Here is a 21955-nt window from a genome sequence, read left to right as displayed (position 1 = left end):
CCAGAGTGCTGGTCGTTGTAGTAATGTCGCTCTGCCACTAAGGGGAGCGATGTTATGTCTGATTGCACTAAAAGAGTTCACTTGACCAGGTATCACAGTCACACACTACACTTCACACTCCGGCCACCAGGGGGAGCAAAAGGCACTATGTATTAGGCCACTCCTCACACTGGTAAAACTGGGGGTTGGATAGGAAGTTAGGTGAGAACACAGCCTGGGAGAGCTCCAGGGAGGACCTGTCAGAACTGGGAATCTGGCAGGTACCTAGCAGAAAGGACAGATTGTTACGGGACCGCACCTGCACTACCTTGCGGCGGTATCTCAAGGAAGGACATGATGAGAAGGATATTGTGGAGAAGTGATAAGTGGGATCATAGTACGAAGGAGATAGAACCAGAAAGAGTCGTGCCCCGAGATTGGCAACATCCTTCTGAGGCGCGTAGCTGGTGGCCGGAGCACCGAGGAAGTAACAGACTCCACGCATTACTTCAAACAGCGGCAGGACAGTTAATTACAGGTTGGCTGCCTACCATACATCACCTAAGAAGACATAGGAGGCAATCGTGGGAGAGGAGCGACACTAGGGTTCCAGAATAACTCCAGGCCTACCTGTCATAAAGGTGCGTCCTAGCCATATAAACTGGGGGACGGAGAGAGAGAAGGAACAGATACGACAGTTGTGAGGACTGTCCCGTGGTGCTCAGCAGGGAAGGACTACAACACACAGGCGCAAGAAGGTACACACTGATTCCCACCTGCAAAGGGAACTCTGGATGTGCCTTCGGACCGGCCGGACTCAGCCAGCCCCGTTAGCAGTGCTCTGGACTGCGGACCCTGAAGCCTTCAGTAAAGGTAAAGAGACTACAATCCTGTGTCCTCATTATTCCTCACACCTTGCACCACGCACCATCACCTTTCATTGGGCGCCCCTTAGCAGGATCATGGACCGGGTCTAGCCACCGTGACAACCCCAGCACCGAGACAGAAAGGACCGGTACCGAGTAACCTGTGGCCCTGTGTCTGGGGGCGCTCCATGTCATATCCGCTTTCCTGGGTCATTCTGGTCCCTCGTGAGTGCTTCTTTGCTTTGTCAACATGCAAAGTGATTGCTGTGTGAGTCAAAGCTACTTCCTTCAACGTAAGTCTATGGAACCTGAAAACGAAGCTCCATAGACTTCTACGGAGAAAGCGACTTCTGGCTCACACATAAACCCCTGTGTGAGCCACTTAGTCTACTTGCAAGTAATGTGGGAAAGAAGAGCACCGGAGCGGCACTGGAAACTGGGAAAGACCGCGATTGGTAAATCTATTAAGGCAGTTACACAGGTAATTAGGACAGTTTATGAAATAAAAATTTTGTTGGGACTTCTTTGGAACAAAAAAATGATCCTTTTTTCTAATTATTATTATTATTATTTATTATTATTTATTCCATGGGGCTTTACATGTGAGGAGGGGTATACATAATAAAAACAAGTTCAATAATCATAAGCAATACAAGTCACGACTGGTACAGGAGGAGAGAGGACCCTGCCCGCGAGGGCTCACAATCTACAAGGGATGGGTGAGGATACAGTAGGTGAGAGTAGAGCTGGTCGTGCAGCGGTTTGCTCGATCGGTGGTTACTGCAGGTTGTAGGCTTGTTGGAAGAGGTGGATCTTCAGGTTCGTTTTGAAGGTTTCCATGGTAGAAGAGAGTCTGATATGTTGGGGTAGAGAGTTTTAGAGAAGGGAGGATGCACGGGAGAAAGATGGTATGCGATTGTGGGAAGAGGGGATAAGCGGGGAGAAAAGAAGGAGGTCTCGTGAGGATCGGAGGTTGCGTGCAAGTAAGTAATGGGAGACGAGGTCACAGATGTATGGAGGACTCAGGCTGTGGATGGCTTGATGGATGTATTGACAGAGAGGAGAGGCCCGGAAATAGCGGGGGGGACAGGTGGATTAGTCGGGCAGCAGAGTTTAGGATAAATCTAATGTTCTAATCTCATCTACCACCTTTAATATCAGTTTTAAATCATAACAGAGCTTGTCTTTGCGTCGAAATTGCCAAAACTCGACCTATTTTTATTACGTGACCTCTATTTTAATATAAACTTCTATTATATTAGAATCATTACAGATCTTTAATGAGAAGAGAATTTCCACGTTGTTTCATCTGTCTTGCCTGATAACTGAAGGTGCAGTCATTTCAGCTTATTTCAGAGCTGGGTTAGGAGTTAATACATGTCACCGCAGGAAACGATCTCGGAGACGTTCTAAGTCGGAGCAAATGAAGCTTAATATTTTCTAATAGACCTTGTGTCACTTGTGTTCTGACAAACTTCAGGAGGTCATTTCAATACTACCCGATAGGAAGATTCCAGTAATTGTGGACTGTAACACGGACTGGAAACGTGTTAGTAAAAAATAATTTGCCCATTGGATAAAGTCTTTAGCAATTTTTTTTACAGAGATGTCACATGGCTTCCGAGAAATGTAAAAATGGATGTTGAATAAATAATGTAAGCACAGTGGCAGACTGTATAGTTAGGGGTGTAATATGGAATGGGCAATTCCTCCACATCCATCCCCATTACCACCATAAAAAGTTTTTGCTAGATTGTCCTAATAAACCGCTTGGTATGCACTGGTAGAGTCAGTGAACAAACTACAGGTTTTTGTTTTAGAAGTTTTTGTTTTTTTGTGTATATTTTTATTTTCTTTTTTGTTCAAAAATACCCCTGCCGATATGCATCATTTAGGCTCTTGTAGTTTTTGTAGTGTTTTACGGGACAGTGGAATTTTTTTTCTGGTGCTTTTCTCTTTAGTCTTTTCTATAAGACATCAAAAACAATTGGGAAATAAAATAACAAATAACTTCTTCCTTGTTGGGGGATTTTTTATTTTTGCAGTTTTATTTTTCTATCGTCTTGATAAAAGCCCTACCACTGTTACATTTCGGTTGATGGATGTATATCAGGGCCTGGCGAGTTGACATTTTTATTTATACCGTGTAGGCTGGAGTCACACTAGTGTATAGCATTGGATACTATATGCTAATGACTCTCGGCTCAAACTCTGCTGCGAGCGGGAGCCCAGTGCGCTCCGATCATATCATATGGGAAAATCACAGCCCTTGTGCGGAGGAGACGGAGAAAGTAATTTCTCCATCTCCTTCATTGCCTGTCTCGGTGTACATCAGACTGCATTGGGATGACATCCTAGTGCAGTCCGGTGTTTCACGTACACCCATAGACTTAGGGGTACAAATCTGGATCATTTTTTATTGCAATTTCCTGGGGAAGGTACAGGAAATGAAAAATGGCAATTTTGGCCTTTCAATTTTATTTCTATACGGCATTTAATGCATATGTTATATAATTGTCAATATTGCATTACCAAATTTGTTTATTTTTTAATAACTTTATATTTGACCCGGGAAAAAGGAGTGATTCAAACTTCTATATTTTTCCTTTTTTTTTTTCAGATTTTGAAAATATATTTTTTATTCTCACCATAATTTTTAGCTCCCCAACAGTACCCAAGCCTGCAGTAGTTTGATCATTTGTTCTATATACTGCAATGCCAGCAGGATCTCTGCTGCCATAAAAACCCATCTGTATCCCACAATTACATTGTGGGAATGGGTGATGGGCACCAGAAAGGGCGCTGCACCAGGATGAGGCCATGTAAAAATGCCGCTGTCAGGCTATAAAATAAATTGTCAGACCTTCATCCCAAAAAATGGACAATTTTTCACCCATATTATCATCCGTATGGCATCTTTTTTTTATACATCAGCAGTTTAAAAAAATGTACAAGACCAAATACAGTTTCCTATGTTCCAGAATTGCAATGTACCCGTAAAAATCGGATGATAGATTGTTGATCCGTCAGGGATCTTGTTTTTTTTCCCACCAATAGATTTGAATGGGCGAGTCTAATCCAAAATAAAGAAGTGAATAGCGCGATTTCTGGCGGGAAAATGACTTAGGCAGGTTCATATTTTTTTATTCTGAGCAGGATATTTTAGCCAAAAAGTTAGGGAATTCTATAAAATGACACTGTGAGCGATTCACGCGCCACTTAATAAATTCAGCACTTATTTGCAAAAACGTGAGCCACCAGAAATGCTTCTCCAAGAAGGGACTGGAGTAGCATTTCTTATTTAAGAAACACCAGCACTTTTGCTGAATTTTACAGACCTATCCATCCCCGCCTCCTACCGATCTTCCCCCTTTTATGTGGAACTGCGTCAAACTGGAGTGAAAATGTCCAAACTTTTCGTCTTTGATGACTTGGCCCCACTGTATCAGATTTTCTATGTAAGTATTATTCCTTAGATACCTTTAAATAATATAAATGTAATATAGTAAACCTTTTGGAAAGCTCAATTTTTCAAACTTTTTACTCCTTTTTCCTGCAGTTGTGATTACAAAATTTTTCTTGAACTCTTTCATGAGGACGGAAGCTACGATGCGATGCCACGGACGTGACCGTTGTTACAATTCGGAAAATCACTTGATATTTCCTTGTCTCCCGTTGGATCTTATGAAAACATTGTATCAAAGTCATTACTGAGAAAAGTGAAATTATACAGGACTAACCTGAAATGGCTCCGAGCTGCTGACGGCAATGACCCCTCTTCTCCATTCATTTTTATGGCTCGAGTCTTGTTTCCAAATGTCATTAACTTGATCTTGAGCCTGAATTTGTAGTCCCACCGTGAGCATCGAAGTAATGTCCGCAAAGTAGTAGTATATTCTCATCTTAAAGAGAAAAAATATGATACCACACATTAAAATCAAGCTTTTCAACATTTTCTGAAGTTCTCCTTATTGATTGATATATCTTTCTAGTGGCCGAAGTCCAAAATCCCTTGTGCAGACCTAAAGTTAAAAGAATTGTCCTCCACTTGGACACCCCCTTCTAAATCAGCATGTTTTCCCCCGAGTAGAATAATAATAACACTTATACTGACCTCCAGTGTAAGCACTGGTTCTCCCGGGGATTGTGTGACATTATTATGTCTGTCAAGCAAGCCCCGGGAGAGATAGTGCCGACACCGCTGGAATGGCGCAGGCACCAGAGGTGAAAACTGGGTATTTCCAGTTATGGCTGCACAGTTTCATGTGCCCAATCAGTGCGGACAGTGGTCAGCTGTGTAGTGATTCACAACTATGACAAGTGGAATGATAAAGGTCAATTGTCAATTTATCCACATATATTCAGGAGGAAAAGCAGAGGATAAACGATAAAATTGTTTCACTCTTACGGTAAGCATTTATAAAGTAAAATAAAAATATATAAAACTACCAGAACTGTAGTTTTTGGATTACTGCACTTCACCCATAAACACAATGCAAAGGGAATATAAAAAAAAATGATGGTGCTCTAAAAAAGAAGAGGAAAAAAATTTAGGCAAAAAAAGAAAATGGTCTCTGTCCTTAAAAGGGTTGATTACAACCCTTGCCGATGCCTTGGAACTACCGCCTGGGGTACTCTCTTCATTTTGCGTTCACTACTCTGATGCATCCTGTTACCTTTTTGGCTTACGATCTTGGGACCGCCCCACTACGCCTCCTGCCCCAATTTCTGTCTCCAGTTTATTGCTCACTCCGTTTATCACTTTTCCTCATCTCTACTTTGGATCTAGCTATCTGTCGCCTCGGTCTCCTCTCACTTCCTGGACACCCGCTTCATGCGGCTCTGCTCACTGGTCTGCTCTCACAGCGCACTGGACCCTAACTGCCTTCCTGACAGGAATCTGCCTCTGCCCCTTCGCTTCTGCCCCTCCCACTCTGGGCTAGTCCCAACTATTAACCGTAACTGTCCCTATTAACTTGCTGTGTCTCTAAACACAACACACATTCAAATACATTATAACAATAATTGTGTCTTCAAGGGGGAACGTGAGCATCATGTCCATCTACTTACATTAATGCCTGGATTGCTCTGTGGGGTAATTATAAGGTAATTAAACTTATTTAGTAGGCAGTACATTAGATAGAAATAGATTTAAATAATGATATAGTAATTATGATACATTTCAGACTTGATGTTCCTAATCTATTATTCCTTTAATCCCACAAGTTTGAAAACAAAAATATCTTGATAAAGTCGTACATTACCTGGCAAGAAATCTGATTATCAGTTGGAAGGAAATTTATGCTTCTTAAAACAGCTTGGGCACCAGGTGCATTTTCCGATGTGAACATCAAAAAATAAGCTATCGGAAGAATAAAAAAACAAAAGTGAGTTTCCTTTATAATTATTTTTTCAGAGCTTTCTATTAAACCGACTTGTGATCATTCATTTATTTAAAAACTTAATTTTTATTTCCTTTTTTGGCTATAAATTGGCCCTGTTATAAGGTATAAGATAACGTTAAGGCTACATTCCAACAATGAGGTTTTTTTGGCGAGTCTTTGGCGCTGGCATTTTCGCTGCGTCAAAACCGCAGTGTCTTACAGTTCCAGCAAAATGGCTGTTTGTGTGCACTTGTTGCAGAAATGTCTGCAATAAAAACACTGCACCAAAAACACTGCTGTGTACAATACCAGCAAAATGAATGCAGTTTCTGAAAGCTCATACACATGGTTCTTATTCTTCCCTTGCAGATTTAGAGCAGTTTCACACCTGCTGCATGTGAATTCAAATGAATAAGAGAAAAAAAACATCAAAAATACATTAAAAATTTGAGTACGGTACTTTAAATGGCGTTTTTCCTGCCAAGTGACGCATTTTGGGTGCAGAAGTTGTTGCTGCACATCGTCAACGTACCTGTTTGTCAGTCAATCCCTGCTTGTGTTACGGCTGTTGAACAGCTACGAGACATGCAGTTGCGGGGACTCCAACATAATATCAGAGCATGTCAAAGACCCTCGGTTAGCATCCGAGCATGCTCAGATAACACCTTATCCGAGCACGTTTGCTCATCACTACTACCAACCTGTACATATAAATATTACATGATTCCTAGTTAATCGAATTTGTTACAAATTTCTCGAAAATATTGAATTTGTCAAAATTAGAAATTTTGGGCTTTTGATAGGTACAAGTCCAGCACATCCAGCCAGCTGCCATTTTGTTGGATTGATTTAAGGGTAGGAAAATAGTTGAAACATTGGAAAAACATGGCTGCATTTTCCCCAAAAATGGAGCTACAATTCCAGGAGCCACCAACGATCATGTAGGATGCAGCTTTTTATAGCAGCCATGGTTTTCTCACCATGCACAGCCCCTTTAAAATATTTTCTTCGAAGCTCGTTCTTTGTTGTATTGATGACGTTTATTTTTTTTCGATCCACTGATTTTATATCAGTCTTTTAAAAATATATTCCTGTAATATTTTTTAAATCTATTTATTAATAAAAATGGATCATGTTCTAACGGGTTCTCTATTTTTCCATGAATTTTATAATTGACCTCATTGCCTTTTTAAGTTCACCAGACACTTGGAATTAACGATGAAACTTTGCATATGTCATTTTAACTATATTCTTTTAATGCGTCTTTAAGCAGCTAATAATGCAAATAATTACTTATACAAATCCATATAACTCAAAGTGAAATAAACCGGCAATTATCAGGCCTAAGTTAATGATTTAATAAATGAATATTTCTTGTAATAGAATCTGTTCTCAGGACTTTGTACCGGCGTGGAAGTTATGTTATTGAAACTAATCAAGATAGCATCAGGTCGTATAATGACGATACATAGTCAATGTATGAGTCTAGTACAACGGGATGCTTAAGGCTAAGGCTGTGTGCCCACGTTGCTGATTTTTTTGCGTTTTTTTCGCATTTTTTCCGCTATAAAAACGCGATAAAACCGCAAAAAAAAGCATACATCCTATCATTTAGAATGAATTCCGCAATTTTTGTGCACATTGCGGTAAAAAAAAAACGCAGCATGTTCATTAATTTTGCGGATTTTTTGCAGATTTCCCACTATATAATGCATTGGGAAATGTCCGGAAAAATCCGCAGAAAAAATGCACCAAAAACACGCAAAAAACACGCAAAAAACGCATGCAGATTTTTTTTGCAGATTTCTTGCAGAAAATTTCAGGTTTTTCTCAGGAAATTTCTGCAAGAAATCTTGAGCGTGTGCACATAGCCTTAAGGTTGGTTCTTTACATTATATAGACCTTTAAAGGATTTTAAAAAAAATTGAAGTTTTATTTCTTTTTTTTTTTTTTTTTTTTTCAGAAAATGCACCACTTTTTTCACTGGCTGTGTCTGGTATTGCAGCCCATTGCAGAAAATATAGATTTAGCTATATTATTATTGAACAACAGTGGTGCTCACCCTGGATAAAAATATATACACTCTTCTTAAAAGAGGTATCTACTTTGGACAATCCCTATTTGTTAGTATTGATCAGAGGGCGTTTTGCTGCTTGCACCAACCACATTCATCTAAACACTTTTAGGAAATCCATCAGCAGGTGATCACTTTTCCTGTAGTGCCACCACAGGAGAGAAAAAAAAGTATTAAACAGCATCCATAAAATATTAACGGGGTTGTCCAGACTTGGGGACTTTCCCGCGCCGGTCATGTGACTGCAGATATGTGATTTGTATACTTACAGCCACATTCCGACTAGACGTGTCTGGCCAAGCTCAATATACTTGTACTGTCACACGTCTAGTTGGCATGTGACTGCATGTATGCCAATCGCCTACTTGCGGTCCGCACTGGCATCGGAAAGTCCTGCCAGTGTACACACTGCGCGCTGTGAGGATTCACGAGTCTGCAGTCACTCTAATTCAACTCCTAAGGTGTAATGAACATATTACTAATACTGTCTGGGTGACTAGGTCTCAAAAACAATTACCCACTGGAATCAGCATCTAGGACTATAAAACATATTTTCCCAAGCACATGGGAATGGGCAGTAGTATGGAAATCCAGCGGCCATGGAGTTTGTGAAAGGGTCTCCTCTCCGCCAGCGGCCTTACTGCCCTCAGGGAAATGTCTCAAACTGTCGACCATAAAACTACAAAAAAAAATGGAAAGCATGATCTTACCTGTAATATTATTTTTAGCAGATAAGGCACTTCCAGCTTGTAAACCGTTGGTTCGGACCCATCCTTCTGATATCATGCTGCATAAATCGGTCTCAAAATCACATCTTTCATATCCGGAGCCTATAAAATGTAAGAGTAATAGGGAAAAATGTTGTTTCTCACCTACACAGAGCTACGCACTCCTATCACCATTATGCATAATGTTATTCATGGCACTGGAATACTACATTTTCATTGAGACATTATAGACATTTTTAATTTTTATTTTTATTTTTTTACAATTGATTGAGATTAAAGTAAATGGAAATAGTTAAGGAAAATTTATTAATATTATTATTATTATTTTTTTTTACTTTTAAATACATTTTTGCAATTGGTTTTCATTAAAGCACCACTCCAGCATTTTTTTTCAGTGCCGCCTGCCCCTGGTCATATTGTCACCCTCCGGCGTTGTCACGCTTTTTTAAGTGTCGTTCCCATCCCCCTTGCTCCATCTTGTGAGCACAGATTCTGATTGGCCGGAAGACGTGTTCTGATTGCAGTGTTCATGGATAGAACACATATCCATGTTGGTCCATGGCACCGTTCACATGTCCATGATTTTTTTGCAGACCTTGTTTCTTTTCCCCAAAAAAATTAGGGAAAAATGTAAATTTTTGATCCACGTCGAGGATGAAATTTACTACAACTCTTAACAGTATGAGGGTCTTGAGAACACCGATTCGATTAACAACGCAGCAGACAAGGCAGCCCACAATCAGTCAGGCCCTTCTGGCATTTTCCAGAATTGCCAGATGGCCAGTCCGGCCCTGCCAACGTGTAAGAGGGTTTTGCCTCCTGGTTGCCTATGGATATGTCCTGTAGTTTTTTCATGACAGGTCGCACGTGCTCAGTAGATGCCTGCTATTCTATAGTGTGTATCTCCGTACTTTGACGTGAAACGGCGCGTGTGTTATGGCATCGTCCTCACTGCATGGACACTGCGCCCTACAAGTGACTGGAAAAATACTCTACGTGGACGCTCTAAAAAAAAATGAAAGGAACATTAGGAGGCGTCATAATAACTATTTTATCACCTAATGCAGAATGATTATTTTTTATATTATCCTACATTTTAAACTGAGTAAATCCTCAGCCTTTGCACTTAATCTTTCCATGAGTACAGCACGCAGACTTCTTGATTCCGAGCCAATGTTCTCATACATCAGCATGTGTCATTGTTTTCCTCCATTTCTCCACAGGTCACCATGTTTGTTTCTTTGCCTTCATGCAGATAATGATATTTCAGACTTAGATGAAAGGATAACGGTGCATTTATCCCATACCAGATGTTCACTTATTTCTGATGAAAAAATCAGATTTAGAGCTGTAGTTTGGAAAATCTATTTATTAGTTAATAATATACCAATTTGTAGAGTTTGCATTCTGACATGTATTACTCTGGTGCCCAGGACTAGAATAGGATTTGCTGTAGAGGTGTTTGGTTTTACATCTTGAGTGTCAGGACCCATAATAGTACATAGAAGGAAAAGTACATTTGTTCACTAGGGACAGGTTATTTTTCCATGTAACAACAGCGGACCCCAAGAGTCACTGTTACTGGTGGGCCTTTGCCAATCCAGACCGACACTGATCAAGATGGATAAGTAACAAAACAATATTACAGTACTTAATTGAAAAGTCAATATTGCAGCCATGATGCTTTGGGACAATGTTGTATTAAAAAAATGAAGATGGTGGTTGGCAAATATAAGACGAGGTCCCGGGAAGTTAGATTGGCAGCTGCAATAAAAACAATCGCTTGGGTGGTGCTTTAACTTTGCTATCGATGTAATCGCACTGACGTCAAGAATTATGTTGTCAAGTGCTTTTTACTATATAATGAAATCCATAAAAACAAAAAAAAACTATGCTAGAATTGCAGTTTTCACCATCTCATCGCACTTGATGTTTTTATTCCTGCTTTTTAGTATATTGTAAGGTAAAATAAATGGTGTAATTCAAAACTACAAATTGTCCCTCAAAAAACAAACCCTCATATATTAATGGAAAAAAATAAGATGTTATGTCTCTTATATGAAGAGGAGGAAAAAATTAAATTGCAAAAATGAAAAAATGTCGGTGTCCTAAAGATGTTAAGACATTAGCTAAGTAATAAATTAGCCCTAATAAGTGTAATCATTAACTAGAAGTTGTATAACCAAACATCAAGAGCTCAGCTCATATTCACCATTAAAATAAACTGTGAGCTGTAAACCGATCTATTGGGTCATTATTTTGTCAAACTTCTAGAAAAGAAAGTGTGCGATAAAGCAAACAAATGCAATTAAATAGTATAAAAAATGAAGGGGGTGTACTTTTCTTCCAGCTGGTAAACACAAATCTTTCCACAGCTTTTTTCTACATATGCTCAGGTTATATCTTCTTATGAGCTAAAAAGTGAAATAGCTCAAAATACAGGGTGGGCCATTTATATGGATACACCTAAATAAAATGGGAATGGTTGGTGATATCAACTTCCTGTTTGCGGCACATTAGTATATGGGAGGGGGAATCCATGGCGGCCATTTTGAAGTCAGCCATTTTGAATCCAACGTAATTTTTTTCCAATGGGAAGAGGGTCATGTGACACATCAAAGTTATTGAGAATTTCACAAGAAAAACAATGGTGTGTTTGGTTTTAAGGTAACTTTATTCTTTCATGAGTTATTTAAAAGTTTATAGCCACTTATAAAATGTGTTCAAAGTGCTGCCCATTGTGTTGGATTGTCAAAGCAACCTTCTTCTCCCACCCTTGACACACTTATAGCAACACCGCAGAAGAAATGCTAGCACAGGCTTCCAGTATCCGTTGTTTCAGATGCTGCACATCTCGTATCTTCACAGCATGGAACCTTGGGTGCCATGGACTTCACTAATAAGTCAGATTGCCCTGACCGTGGTAGACAGACAATGGTAATAATGGTGACAAAAAGCCTATTTACGGCTCTGATACTTTCACGGTACTCATCTTATGCATCTGTCAGACAGATCGGTGTACGATCTTAGTTTTGGAGGTCCTTTAATATCATTTGTAAGTAATAGGGTACATGGAATAGGAAAGTTGAGAAACACTAGTCTTAATAATTAAGCATCCAGGACGCCAACTTTGCTTTATAAAATATGTGAACATGGACTTTTTTTAGGAGCCTTTTGGAGCTGATCCACTCTATAAAAAGCCTTAAAAATTGCTCACAAAATCCTTGAAAGACTCTTCTGTGTATTTCTATTATAAAATTACTTTGCTGCTCGTATGTTCAGCCTTCTCAGCATTTTTCTTCCATTTCAGGTTTAGAAAAAGCTGGTGGGAAAAAAAACAAAGTGCGCGTCACGTCTTTAGAGCGTCTCTTAAAAAAATGCTTAAAATAGGCAGTGTCTGATCGAATTACAATGGTAATTATACAGTTGAGTTTCTAATAGAGTTGAGCAAATATGTTCGGAATCGGTCGGCGAATCTGAATTTGCCATATTCGTGCCATATTCGTACCCTATCCGTGTCAAAATTCTGTTTTTCTGAATATTTTCACTCATTTCTACTCCCACTAACTCTAATGGCATTAGGCTATGCTCGGCAAATATTGCAAATACAATATTCGCCGGCAATCGCAATTAGAAATGAGTAAATTTGTTCGGATTTGGTTCCGAATACGATTGGACTCAAACATTGGTTTTGCAATGTTCGTTGATCACATCCGAACGTCAATAGAGTCAATGGGAGTAAACATTGCTGAATATGTTTGGAACCGATCATAAGACATACATTCGGCATGAACAGTGTTCGAATATGGCCCAATTATGTCAAAATCAGATTCAAGGCTAAAATCTAAACAAATTGGCAAATTTCTAATCGTAATCCGAACCAAATATTGAAAAATTCGCAAAACTCTGACCTGTTCTAATAATAGGCTTCTATAAGGGAATGTGCTGTATCTGACATTGTCCGATTGAAAGCCTGCAAAAAAAAAACACTGCAGGCAAAAAAAACTTCCCAAAATTACTTGAAAAACTAGGGACAAAGAAATGAAAAACTCCACACAATAATCCCTAAACAAGGAGCATTTCCTAGAACAGTTTCCCTTAGAAAACTCTTTGTATTTGACCACCTCGAAAAATAACCTTGAGCTCATTTAGTATTGTTTTTATTTCGTAGAATTATTTATGACGTTCTCCACTGTAAATGTTCTCAGCCAGATACTTTCTTAGGAACATAGCTGCTCAGTTCTTTCCATTGTATACATTTTGGCAAAGCTGATGAGCCCCTAAGGAGCTCGATGTGATTTTGCATTAGCTTAAAGTGCCCTTGAAACATGTAAGAACTGATAGCACAAAAGAGTTTGATGAATTCTCTGATAAATATCACATTTAGCATTTTGATAACTTCGGCAGATTTGCTTTTACGAACGATTTTTAAGATTTATCATAGCCAGGTTTTAGCCCCTGAGATTCGACAGTTCAGAAATCATTTTTAACTTTAGATTCACAAATATTTTAAATTAATGATGGTAAAACGAGAATTTAAACACACAAAAAAGAAAATTGAGGGCAATACAGATCGTTTTGTTATGGAAAACACTGAAATGTCACATTTTGGAAAAATTTTCTAACAAATGTTTTTTTATAGTGACCAAGATAGGAGTTCTATTGGATTGTACTTTTGTGCCATAGACTAGACATTAGAGAATGAATCTGTATAATTCATGCAAATATTTCACAATTTACCTAGATTTGATGTACTGTACTTATGATTACCCTTCAGAAAAACAAAATCTATAAAAAAAAAATTGCTGTAATCTCTAAGCTTGAAAGTTAATGCATTCTCCTCTATTGTGCAATAAAATAGTTTTTAGGTAAAAACGCTCACAATAAATTAAATATATCTTTCTAGTTAGAAAGTTAATTTCCTCCCGGGATTTGGGCTGGCAGTGACGATGCCAAATGGTGTCAGAACTCCATTATTCTGCATATTAACCCCAAATCTGCAGGTTAACAGCGTTATTTTACAAGACAGGTTCCCTTCGAAAGAGTTGTCTGCTTTCATCAAACGTTTGCTCATAAGCTCCGTTAAGTGTACAAGAAAACAAAAAGTTGAGTTTACTTTTCCTGCCTGGATCAAGTGCTAATTCTCCACCCCTGCTCTGGTTTCTGTTTTTCTGCAGTAGGGACATAATATTAATAGCACTGCAGTCAATCATTGAGCTTAGCGGCTTGTGTCGTATATATCTGTAGAGCTTAGGCTACTTTCACATTAGCGTCAGTACTTGGCCGTCGCGCTGCGTCGGCCCGACGTACCGACGCATACTGTGCAAGCACTGCACAACGGGGGCAGCAGATACATTTTTCCAGCACATTTGCTGCCCCATTCTGAGCTGCGGAGGGTGGGGGCGGAGTTCTGGCCGCGCATGCGCGGATGGAAATGGCGAACACAACGCAGCAAAAAACATTACATGTAACTTTTTTTCTGCCGACGGTCCGCCACAACACGGCGCAACCGTCGCACGACGGTTGCGACGTGTGGCAAAGCGTCACAATGCGTCGCTACTGTTAGTCAATGGAGAAAAAACGCATCCTGCAAGCAATTTTGCAGGATGCGTTTTTTCTCCTAAACGACGCATTGCGACGTGCAGTGCACGACACTAGTGTGAAAGTAGCCTTAGATAGAGCTTCTCCAGTAGGATCCTAAAGCTGTTGCATGCTCCAAGAATTGACAGCATTCCTGGCAAGCAGTGGTAGTGGTGTAACTTGAAGCTTAAAGGCCTTAATTAAAAATGTACTACTTTTACAGAGATTTAATAGTATGGGTCTTATAGGACAAGCGGATCTTTTGAGACCCTTTGTGACTGCAAGACCCAGGTGCAACTGAAACCCCTGCACCCACTATAGTTACAACCTAGAAGGCAGAGCTTAAAGGCCTCCATACAAATTAGGCAAATGTTGGCAGAACCCGCAAATATCGACAGGTATGACTGACAGTTTAATGTGTATGGGGGCATCACCAGACTGAGTGTTGGTGCAAAAGTCAATTGGGCATGTCAGATTTCGAACTGTGAAACGCATTGTTCTCCCGGAGATAACTTGCTGGCTGACATGTCAAGTCAGCTGCTTTGTCGCAGAGAAAATAGGAGCACTCTGCCAAATGAGCACACCTGTGTATGGGATAGTGAGCTGAAATGGCTGTCCACCAAATGATCGGCTGAAGCATCGTTTAGTCAACAGCCTGTCATGCTGTCTTCAGTAAGGAAGGGGGGCCTCAAACTGTCTCTAAAACTGGGACCCAAGCTAGCCCTGTCCCGGAGTTATTCTTGAAGATGAAGAGGCCTGAGTCTCCGAACTTACTATGCTCCTGTTAATTTCCTAAGCTGTTCCCTCCCCCTCACCCAGGAGGCCCGGGAAAGCTGTATTAGTGTATAAATATATAAGACAAATAGGGATAAAAATAAGCAACTTACATACAAAAACACTCACCAAGGGTAGAGCGGAATAAAGGAAAGGATCAAGTGGAAATAGGATAATGGAGAAAAACAAAAACAGCAGACAACAATCTCCAGCAGCAACTATGAACTTCAACTTCAGCACACCAACTCCAGCAAGCCAGGAAGTAAACTTTCACAGGCAGGGATGAGAAGGTGTGGCCAGGTTTTATATTGAGAGAAAATGAGCAGGCCAGGAGCAGCTGTGAGATGGAGTTGCATGTCTCTAACCAGCATACAAATAGTCATTAACTTCTTCAGCGCCAAATGAATTGAAGTCTATTTAATATGAGAAACAAAACACACAGGCTAAATGGAAGATCTGCGATTTACAGTACCTAAAGATCGCTTAACCCTAGATCTCCCAGGAGGACGCGACACAGCCATTTAATGCGTATGGCCAGCTTAAGTCTCCCTATTTTGCCACAACACCAATGTTGGTAAGTATGATTGTGGTACTCAAATTTATTATCTCATGGTTTTTCATCCACAGCGTCATGATAGTGACTATCAGTTATGGCGGCCAATACTTTGTTGCTTAATCCGTAGAACAAACTTTAGATTTATCTGTGAACATTTTTATGACAAAGGGTAGTAAGAAGCCGCAGGATGCTTATAAATACCCTGAGGAACATCCACTTTATTATTTTTCAACTCAAGTGCTTTATCTGCTATATTAGTAATGCCCTTACCCAACAACGCTGCACTTTGGAGTTATATCTCATCATTTATTAATAGTGCAGATCTTTTATACAGGTGTAATTATTTTATTGGAAGCGACTTCATAAATATAGCCTCCGAAGGCTAAAAGATCATGCATGGAACCATAAATTCTCGCCACTTGTCATAGATAAAGTGTATTAAGGCATCTTTATCATAATAAGATTCCTTATAAAGAGCGCTTGAACTGTGATACCTCTTTCAATAATTTTCTCCTTGAAAATACATATTAGACGGAGAAAGAGTCTGAAGTCCAAAAGCGGTGACTAACAGATGGGCGATGCTTTATGCTTAGGCTCATTTCAAAATCCATGCCTAAATCATTACTGGGAAACAATCCATTTGTATTATAATGTAGCATTGCATTAATGCAAACTTTATTTTCTACATGATTTATACAAATATGACTTTGCCAAACTCCTTTTAACCTATTTCTTGCATTATTCATTGATGTGTGATGCAAATTTTCAAAAACATTAAAGGGGTCGTCTCATCGTTCTCTCCGCAGGAAAAATGTAGAATTACATTGCAGCCTGATAGATGAATGGCTTTCAAAGTAGCTATCAGTCTCTCACCATATATTGATGGCTTTAGTCTGAACAATATAGAAGCTGCCGCTAAAGGGGAGATCTTTATGATGTCCAGATGTCCTAAGAAGTCAGATGGATGTCTTCATAACACAATTCCTTCATAAAGGTAAATCCTCTAGTTTTGGAGATCTAGAACTGTAGTCGTCAATGTTTTTGAGCTGAACGTGAAGAAATTAAAAATCAGGAACTTCTCAGGCTATCAGGAAAAAAGTGCTCAAGAACTATGAAATGACATTGCATCATTGCTGTGGTGCTTATATTACTGTTAGGGCATACTTGCAAAATTTCCTGGGGTACAGGGAAAATGTCCCGGACTTTAGGTTTGGCAAACCTGAAAGAGTGCAGCGCCAGCCGTCTGATAACGTTCTGTTCCAGGAACGGCGATAGACACTGCAGAGAAGTGAGTGTTTTGACACTGGTACTGGGTAGGAGGTAATTTTTATTTGTATATTCTGTAGCGTTCAATAGTGTGCTCACACATGCAGAGCAAGAAGATATTCAAGGACCAGCTGCCATCAAAACCCAACTGCCGACCTTGACAATGAGGTCCCCGGGAATCTGTCCAGGGGCAGAGAAAAGGTCAGGCCTGAGGTTCCCCACCACTATCTTAAAGACTCCTCTCAAAGGAAATTTCACAAGAAGATAAGTAAAAAAAAATCACACATAGGAAATAGCAGGATAGAGAGACATGTAGGGAATATAATAATAATAAAGCTAATTGCAAAAGTAGTAGTTAGGGCTTAAAAATAAGAATTTATAAAGTGCTTTATAAGTATCAGAAAACCCCTTTAAAACTAGAAGTCCCAGAGATGGGTCATTTAACATTTCTACCTTTGGAACCTTTGGAGCTCGAAATTTCTGGGACTTCTAGTGTTAAAACAAAACTTGTCTGCAACGTTTCAAGAAGTCTGTAAAAGAGGTGTAGTCTGGAATACTTTCTCTCATCCTCTAGACTAGGAGTCCCCATCCTGCGGCTTGGGATCCACATGTGGCTCCCGGGCCTTGAAAGTGTGGCTCGGAGTTGTCAGCAATTGTGCATTTAGCACCAGGTCTAGCAAACAGCTTGTAAGAGAAGGTCTCCAGATGGTGACTTTTGTGTAGGTCTGTACAAAGCACCAGAACAGATCTGGAAGCACACATACTGGGAGAGGCTATAAATATGGTAAACTAGAGGTGGGATGATACTGCCAATTAGAGGGGTGCTTGAAGCTGGATGCAATAGTGTGGTGGGAGTGCTTGATGTAAGGATCCAAATGGAGGTAAAATAGGAACCACCTGGATGGAAGTATTCTGCCTATGAGAGAGGGGGGTAAAAAGGTTTCTGTTTGATTTCTGTTGGGAAGCTTTGCCTGGCATTATTCTAGACACTGGGTGTCACTACTATGGGTCTGCGAGGGGAGGGGGGTCGCTGGATGTAACTGTTGACCAGTCAAAATTTAATGTGGTGGCTCTCAAGGAAAGATAGGTTTGAGACCACTGCTATAGACCATAGGGCATGGTCAGCAACTTCTGACACTCAAGCTGTAGCTGTAGGCCGCTTTATGGGCACTGGGAGCTGGTGTTTCACAACAGATGGAGTGCTGGACGTTGCCTATCCCATTTTGCAAAAATGATTTAGCTGTCAGTAAATGTGAACATCGTTGTTTATTTTTAAAGGCTACAAACTTGTCATGCCCAGTCTTGATCTCAGCTGATTAGTGGTGGGGCAAAGCAAGGTAGGCTGAGGTTAAATCCTAGCTCTACAGGATCTGATTAGGTGCCCCAGGCTAGGTGTTCACCTTAGTCAGCTGGGGAAAGCTGATCGGAGTGGATTGTATTGGAGCTGGAGAGAGAGACAAACCAGAATCTCTCTCAGGCCATGTGCACCAAACTGTGAGTATCAGTGGTTGCTATGGACAATAACCGTTTTCGTTGACCAAACTGGGAGTAACTCAGCCTGAGTAGCCAAGGAAAAGGCTAGGGACTTTATGTTTACAGTTTTGTTTTCGGTGCTCTGCAACCTGAGGAAATAGACACCATGTTGTTTTGACACAAGAATACAGTGCCTGTGTGAACTCTACCCAATGCCTACCTGAGAGCGTGAATCCCTACGGTTGATAGAATAGTATCTAGTCCTGACAATGCTCTTTTGAGCTAAATACATCTACGATTTATCAAACTGCAGCTCACAGATTGAGCTGGGCTTTACTCACCCTCCCCAAGTCCAGCCCTAAGTCTGTGCCACTGTTCTCTGTGTAATTGCAATTATCTGCACTGCAGCCACTTCAGGGAGCTCAGTGGTTCGAGCTGAGATATGTGCAGCAATGCTATAGACTTGATTTGAGCACTGTGTAATGCATCAGGCGAATGGATGCAACGCACAGAGGACACAAGGCAAGAACAGTCAGTGAACGATGTAATTTACATTAGTTATAAGACGATTGGTGACATTAAAGGGAACCTGTCACCTGAATTTGGCGGGACCAGTTTTGGGTCATATGGGCGGAGTTTTCAGGTGTTTGATTCACCCATTCCTTACCCGCTGGCTGCATGCTGGCCGCAATATTGGATTGAAGTTCATTCTCTGTCCTCCGTAGTACACACCTGTGCAAGGTAATCTTGCTTTGCGCAGGCGTGTACTACGGAGGACAGAGAATGAACTTCAATCCAATATTTCGGCCAGCATGCAGCCAGCGGGTAAGGAAAGGGTGAATCAAACACATGAAAACTCCGCCCATATGACCCAAAACTGGTCCCGCCAAATTCAGGTGACAGGTTCCCTTTAAACAATGCAAATCAATAATGAACCATATAACGATGCAATTGTAATAACAATGAAAGTTCTTCGATATATAACACTATAACACTAATGTTCTCTACACAAGGTGGCTACGCCTGTTCATGGGAGTTACCACATAATTTCTGCCTGCAATTCCTGCCCTAGCATGGGTCACATTGAGCCTCCCATGCACCAACCGGCCTCTTCTCCACCTTATGTCCTAGCCCAGGCCAGCCTGGATACCATATGTTATAACTGGAAGTAATGGCCCTGCTCACTCTCGTTGTCCCTCTGCAACCGCAGGCATGCTCCTACGGTCACCGTCCCCTCACAGGTGTTCAATTCTTGACTTTCGTCGGATGTCTCCTGGGCCTGGGGAGGGAAGGACTGGGTCTCAACTCTTGACTAGTGTTGTCTGGTCCCTGGAACTTGACCGGCGTAGAGCACAGGTTCTGGTCTTGCCAGGTGCAGTCTGGACTCTGGGTGTTGACTGGCGCAGTTCAGAACTTTGGATTTTGACAGTCACAGTCTGGACTCTGGGTCTCACCAGGCATCGTCTGGACCATTTCAGGCAATGAACTGCACTTTAGTGGCATATGTTTTTCACTGAGGCCTGTCACGCTGGCCTTGGTGCCATCCGTGGTCCTCATCTGCTTTGCTCTCATTCTTGGTGCCAGATCTCCCTGCAGTTTGGCATGCAGGGCTTTCATATCCACGAACTCTGCCATGAGGGATACCTGATCAGCTCCAGCACAAGAACTTGCTCCCTTCTGGTACAAATTGTTTCCACCTGGTTCTGCCCGGCCTGCAGATGGCGGTCTTTCCGCACTAATGTCACATCATGCAAGGGCTTTTCAGGGGTATCACTGCTTCCTCTTACAACTGTAAAAATAACAGATATTGGGAGCAGCGACAGAGACCCAACAATGAATCCAGGTACTGTGAGTATAGGACAGTTGTATTTTTTTAATTGATACAGGATTTTTTAAAAGAGAAAAGAAACTGTAAAACCATATCAGACAGGAAGCCTTCAGTTTCAGTTATTTGAAAGATACCTGTATACATTTTTCCCACATTGATGTGATACACAGGAGACTTTACACTGGATTGATGAAATCCGTACCCAGCATACAAAACGATTGGCCCAGTTGGGAAAGCCTGCCTACGACGTGGTCTCTGGTGTTTGGAAGAAGCCCTCTAATATCCGGGTTTGATTATCTTAATAGAATTGGAGCTGATTTTGGTGCTGGTCGTTTTCTTGACTTGGAGGAGCCATGTGGTGTTCATGCACAATTAATTGCAATACCTGGTCACAAGGGTGGACATACTATTGGTGAACTTTGTGCTGCCACACAGTGCCCCGTTAAGTAACGGGGCCACTTCCACCACCAAATGTTTAACCATTGGGCTCCAAAGAGCATACTGTTGTTGCACAGGAGCCCTCTTCTGTCTCTGTCCACCCCTGCCTGGTCACCATACTAATTTTTTTTAACACAATCGTTAACCTGAGGACATGGGTTCTCCGAAACCTAGAAAACCCTTTCAAGTGAGGGAACCCTGTTTATGGCAGGCATCGACACAAACAAGCGAATGTCATCCATTGAATAAGTTATTTATCCAGTAGACGGTCCCAATTGATTACTATTGAATCCGTTTTGTGTTAATTTTTTGGAATAGAAAAAAAAATCCTGCAACTATTCTTCTGTTCTAAAAACGAAACCCACACAAAATTCATATGCTCTATTAAGTCCTTTAAATAATTTAAAAAAAAGTTTATCACTGTACTTACATGAAGCTTCATCGCTACCATCCCCACACTGATCGGTGAAATCACATACGTAATCCAGAGGCACGGAGAACCCTTGGCTGCACTGAAATCCATCCCCAATACTTGGTCTTATGACAGCTTTGATATATAATAATATTAGAGGACCAAGCAGTCTGCAGTCTTTAATCATTTGTGTACAAAAAAAAATAAAAAGCTGAAATTTACAGTCAAGCGAAAAAAGTGAGACATCTAAGCTGATCCAGGACTAAATGGTGATACCTGCTGTCACATCCTCTCCTGTCACTAGAATAGGCAGGTGTGTCTTTAGACAATGTTTAACTTTTGCAGATTTATGGCCGGCTGCTTAGTGCTGTTGCTCCAGGATTATCAATTACTGTGCCTGGCAGAGAGATCTGATAACTTCTTTCAGATAAACAGTAAAGTTTCCAATGAAATTACCGTAAGTGCATGACTTATCTTAATGATTTTTTTTCTCTTGTTTTCTTGAAAATACACTTTGGATTGTATTATAGGGATGTGAACTAATGTCGTCAATGGTGAAAAAACAGCTGACTTTTCTATGATGTGCAAAAATAAATG

General features: G+C 40.7%; 1 protein-coding gene across 2 annotated transcripts in view; it reads right to left on the bottom strand.

The window, feature by feature from the left end:
* The window catches only part of MALRD1 (MAM and LDL receptor class A domain containing 1), a 419241-nt gene extending 397596 nt beyond the window's left edge, over positions 1 to 21645 (bottom strand). For both annotated transcript variants that reach the window (XM_069729529.1, XM_069729530.1), the window contains exons 1-4: positions 21377 to 21645; positions 9014 to 9133; positions 6110 to 6207; positions 4586 to 4747 (exon numbers count right to left, since the gene is read on the bottom strand). In XM_069729529.1, coding sequence (XP_069585630.1) covers positions 4586 to 4747; positions 6110 to 6207; positions 9014 to 9133; positions 21377 to 21545 — 549 coding nt within the window. In that variant the 5' untranslated portion in view covers positions 21546 to 21645. The remainder of the gene's footprint in view (positions 1 to 4585; positions 4748 to 6109; positions 6208 to 9013; positions 9134 to 21376) is intronic.
* Between the last annotated feature and the right edge of the window lie 310 nt (positions 21646 to 21955).

Source organism: Ranitomeya imitator, chromosome 6 (genome assembly GCF_032444005.1).
Source record: "Ranitomeya imitator isolate aRanImi1 chromosome 6, aRanImi1.pri, whole genome shotgun sequence".
In the NCBI taxonomy this organism is placed as follows: domain Eukaryota; kingdom Metazoa; phylum Chordata; class Amphibia; order Anura; family Dendrobatidae; genus Ranitomeya; species Ranitomeya imitator.
Note: the sequence above shows the minus strand (reverse complement) of the source record. Positions and strands in the feature narration are given on the sequence as shown.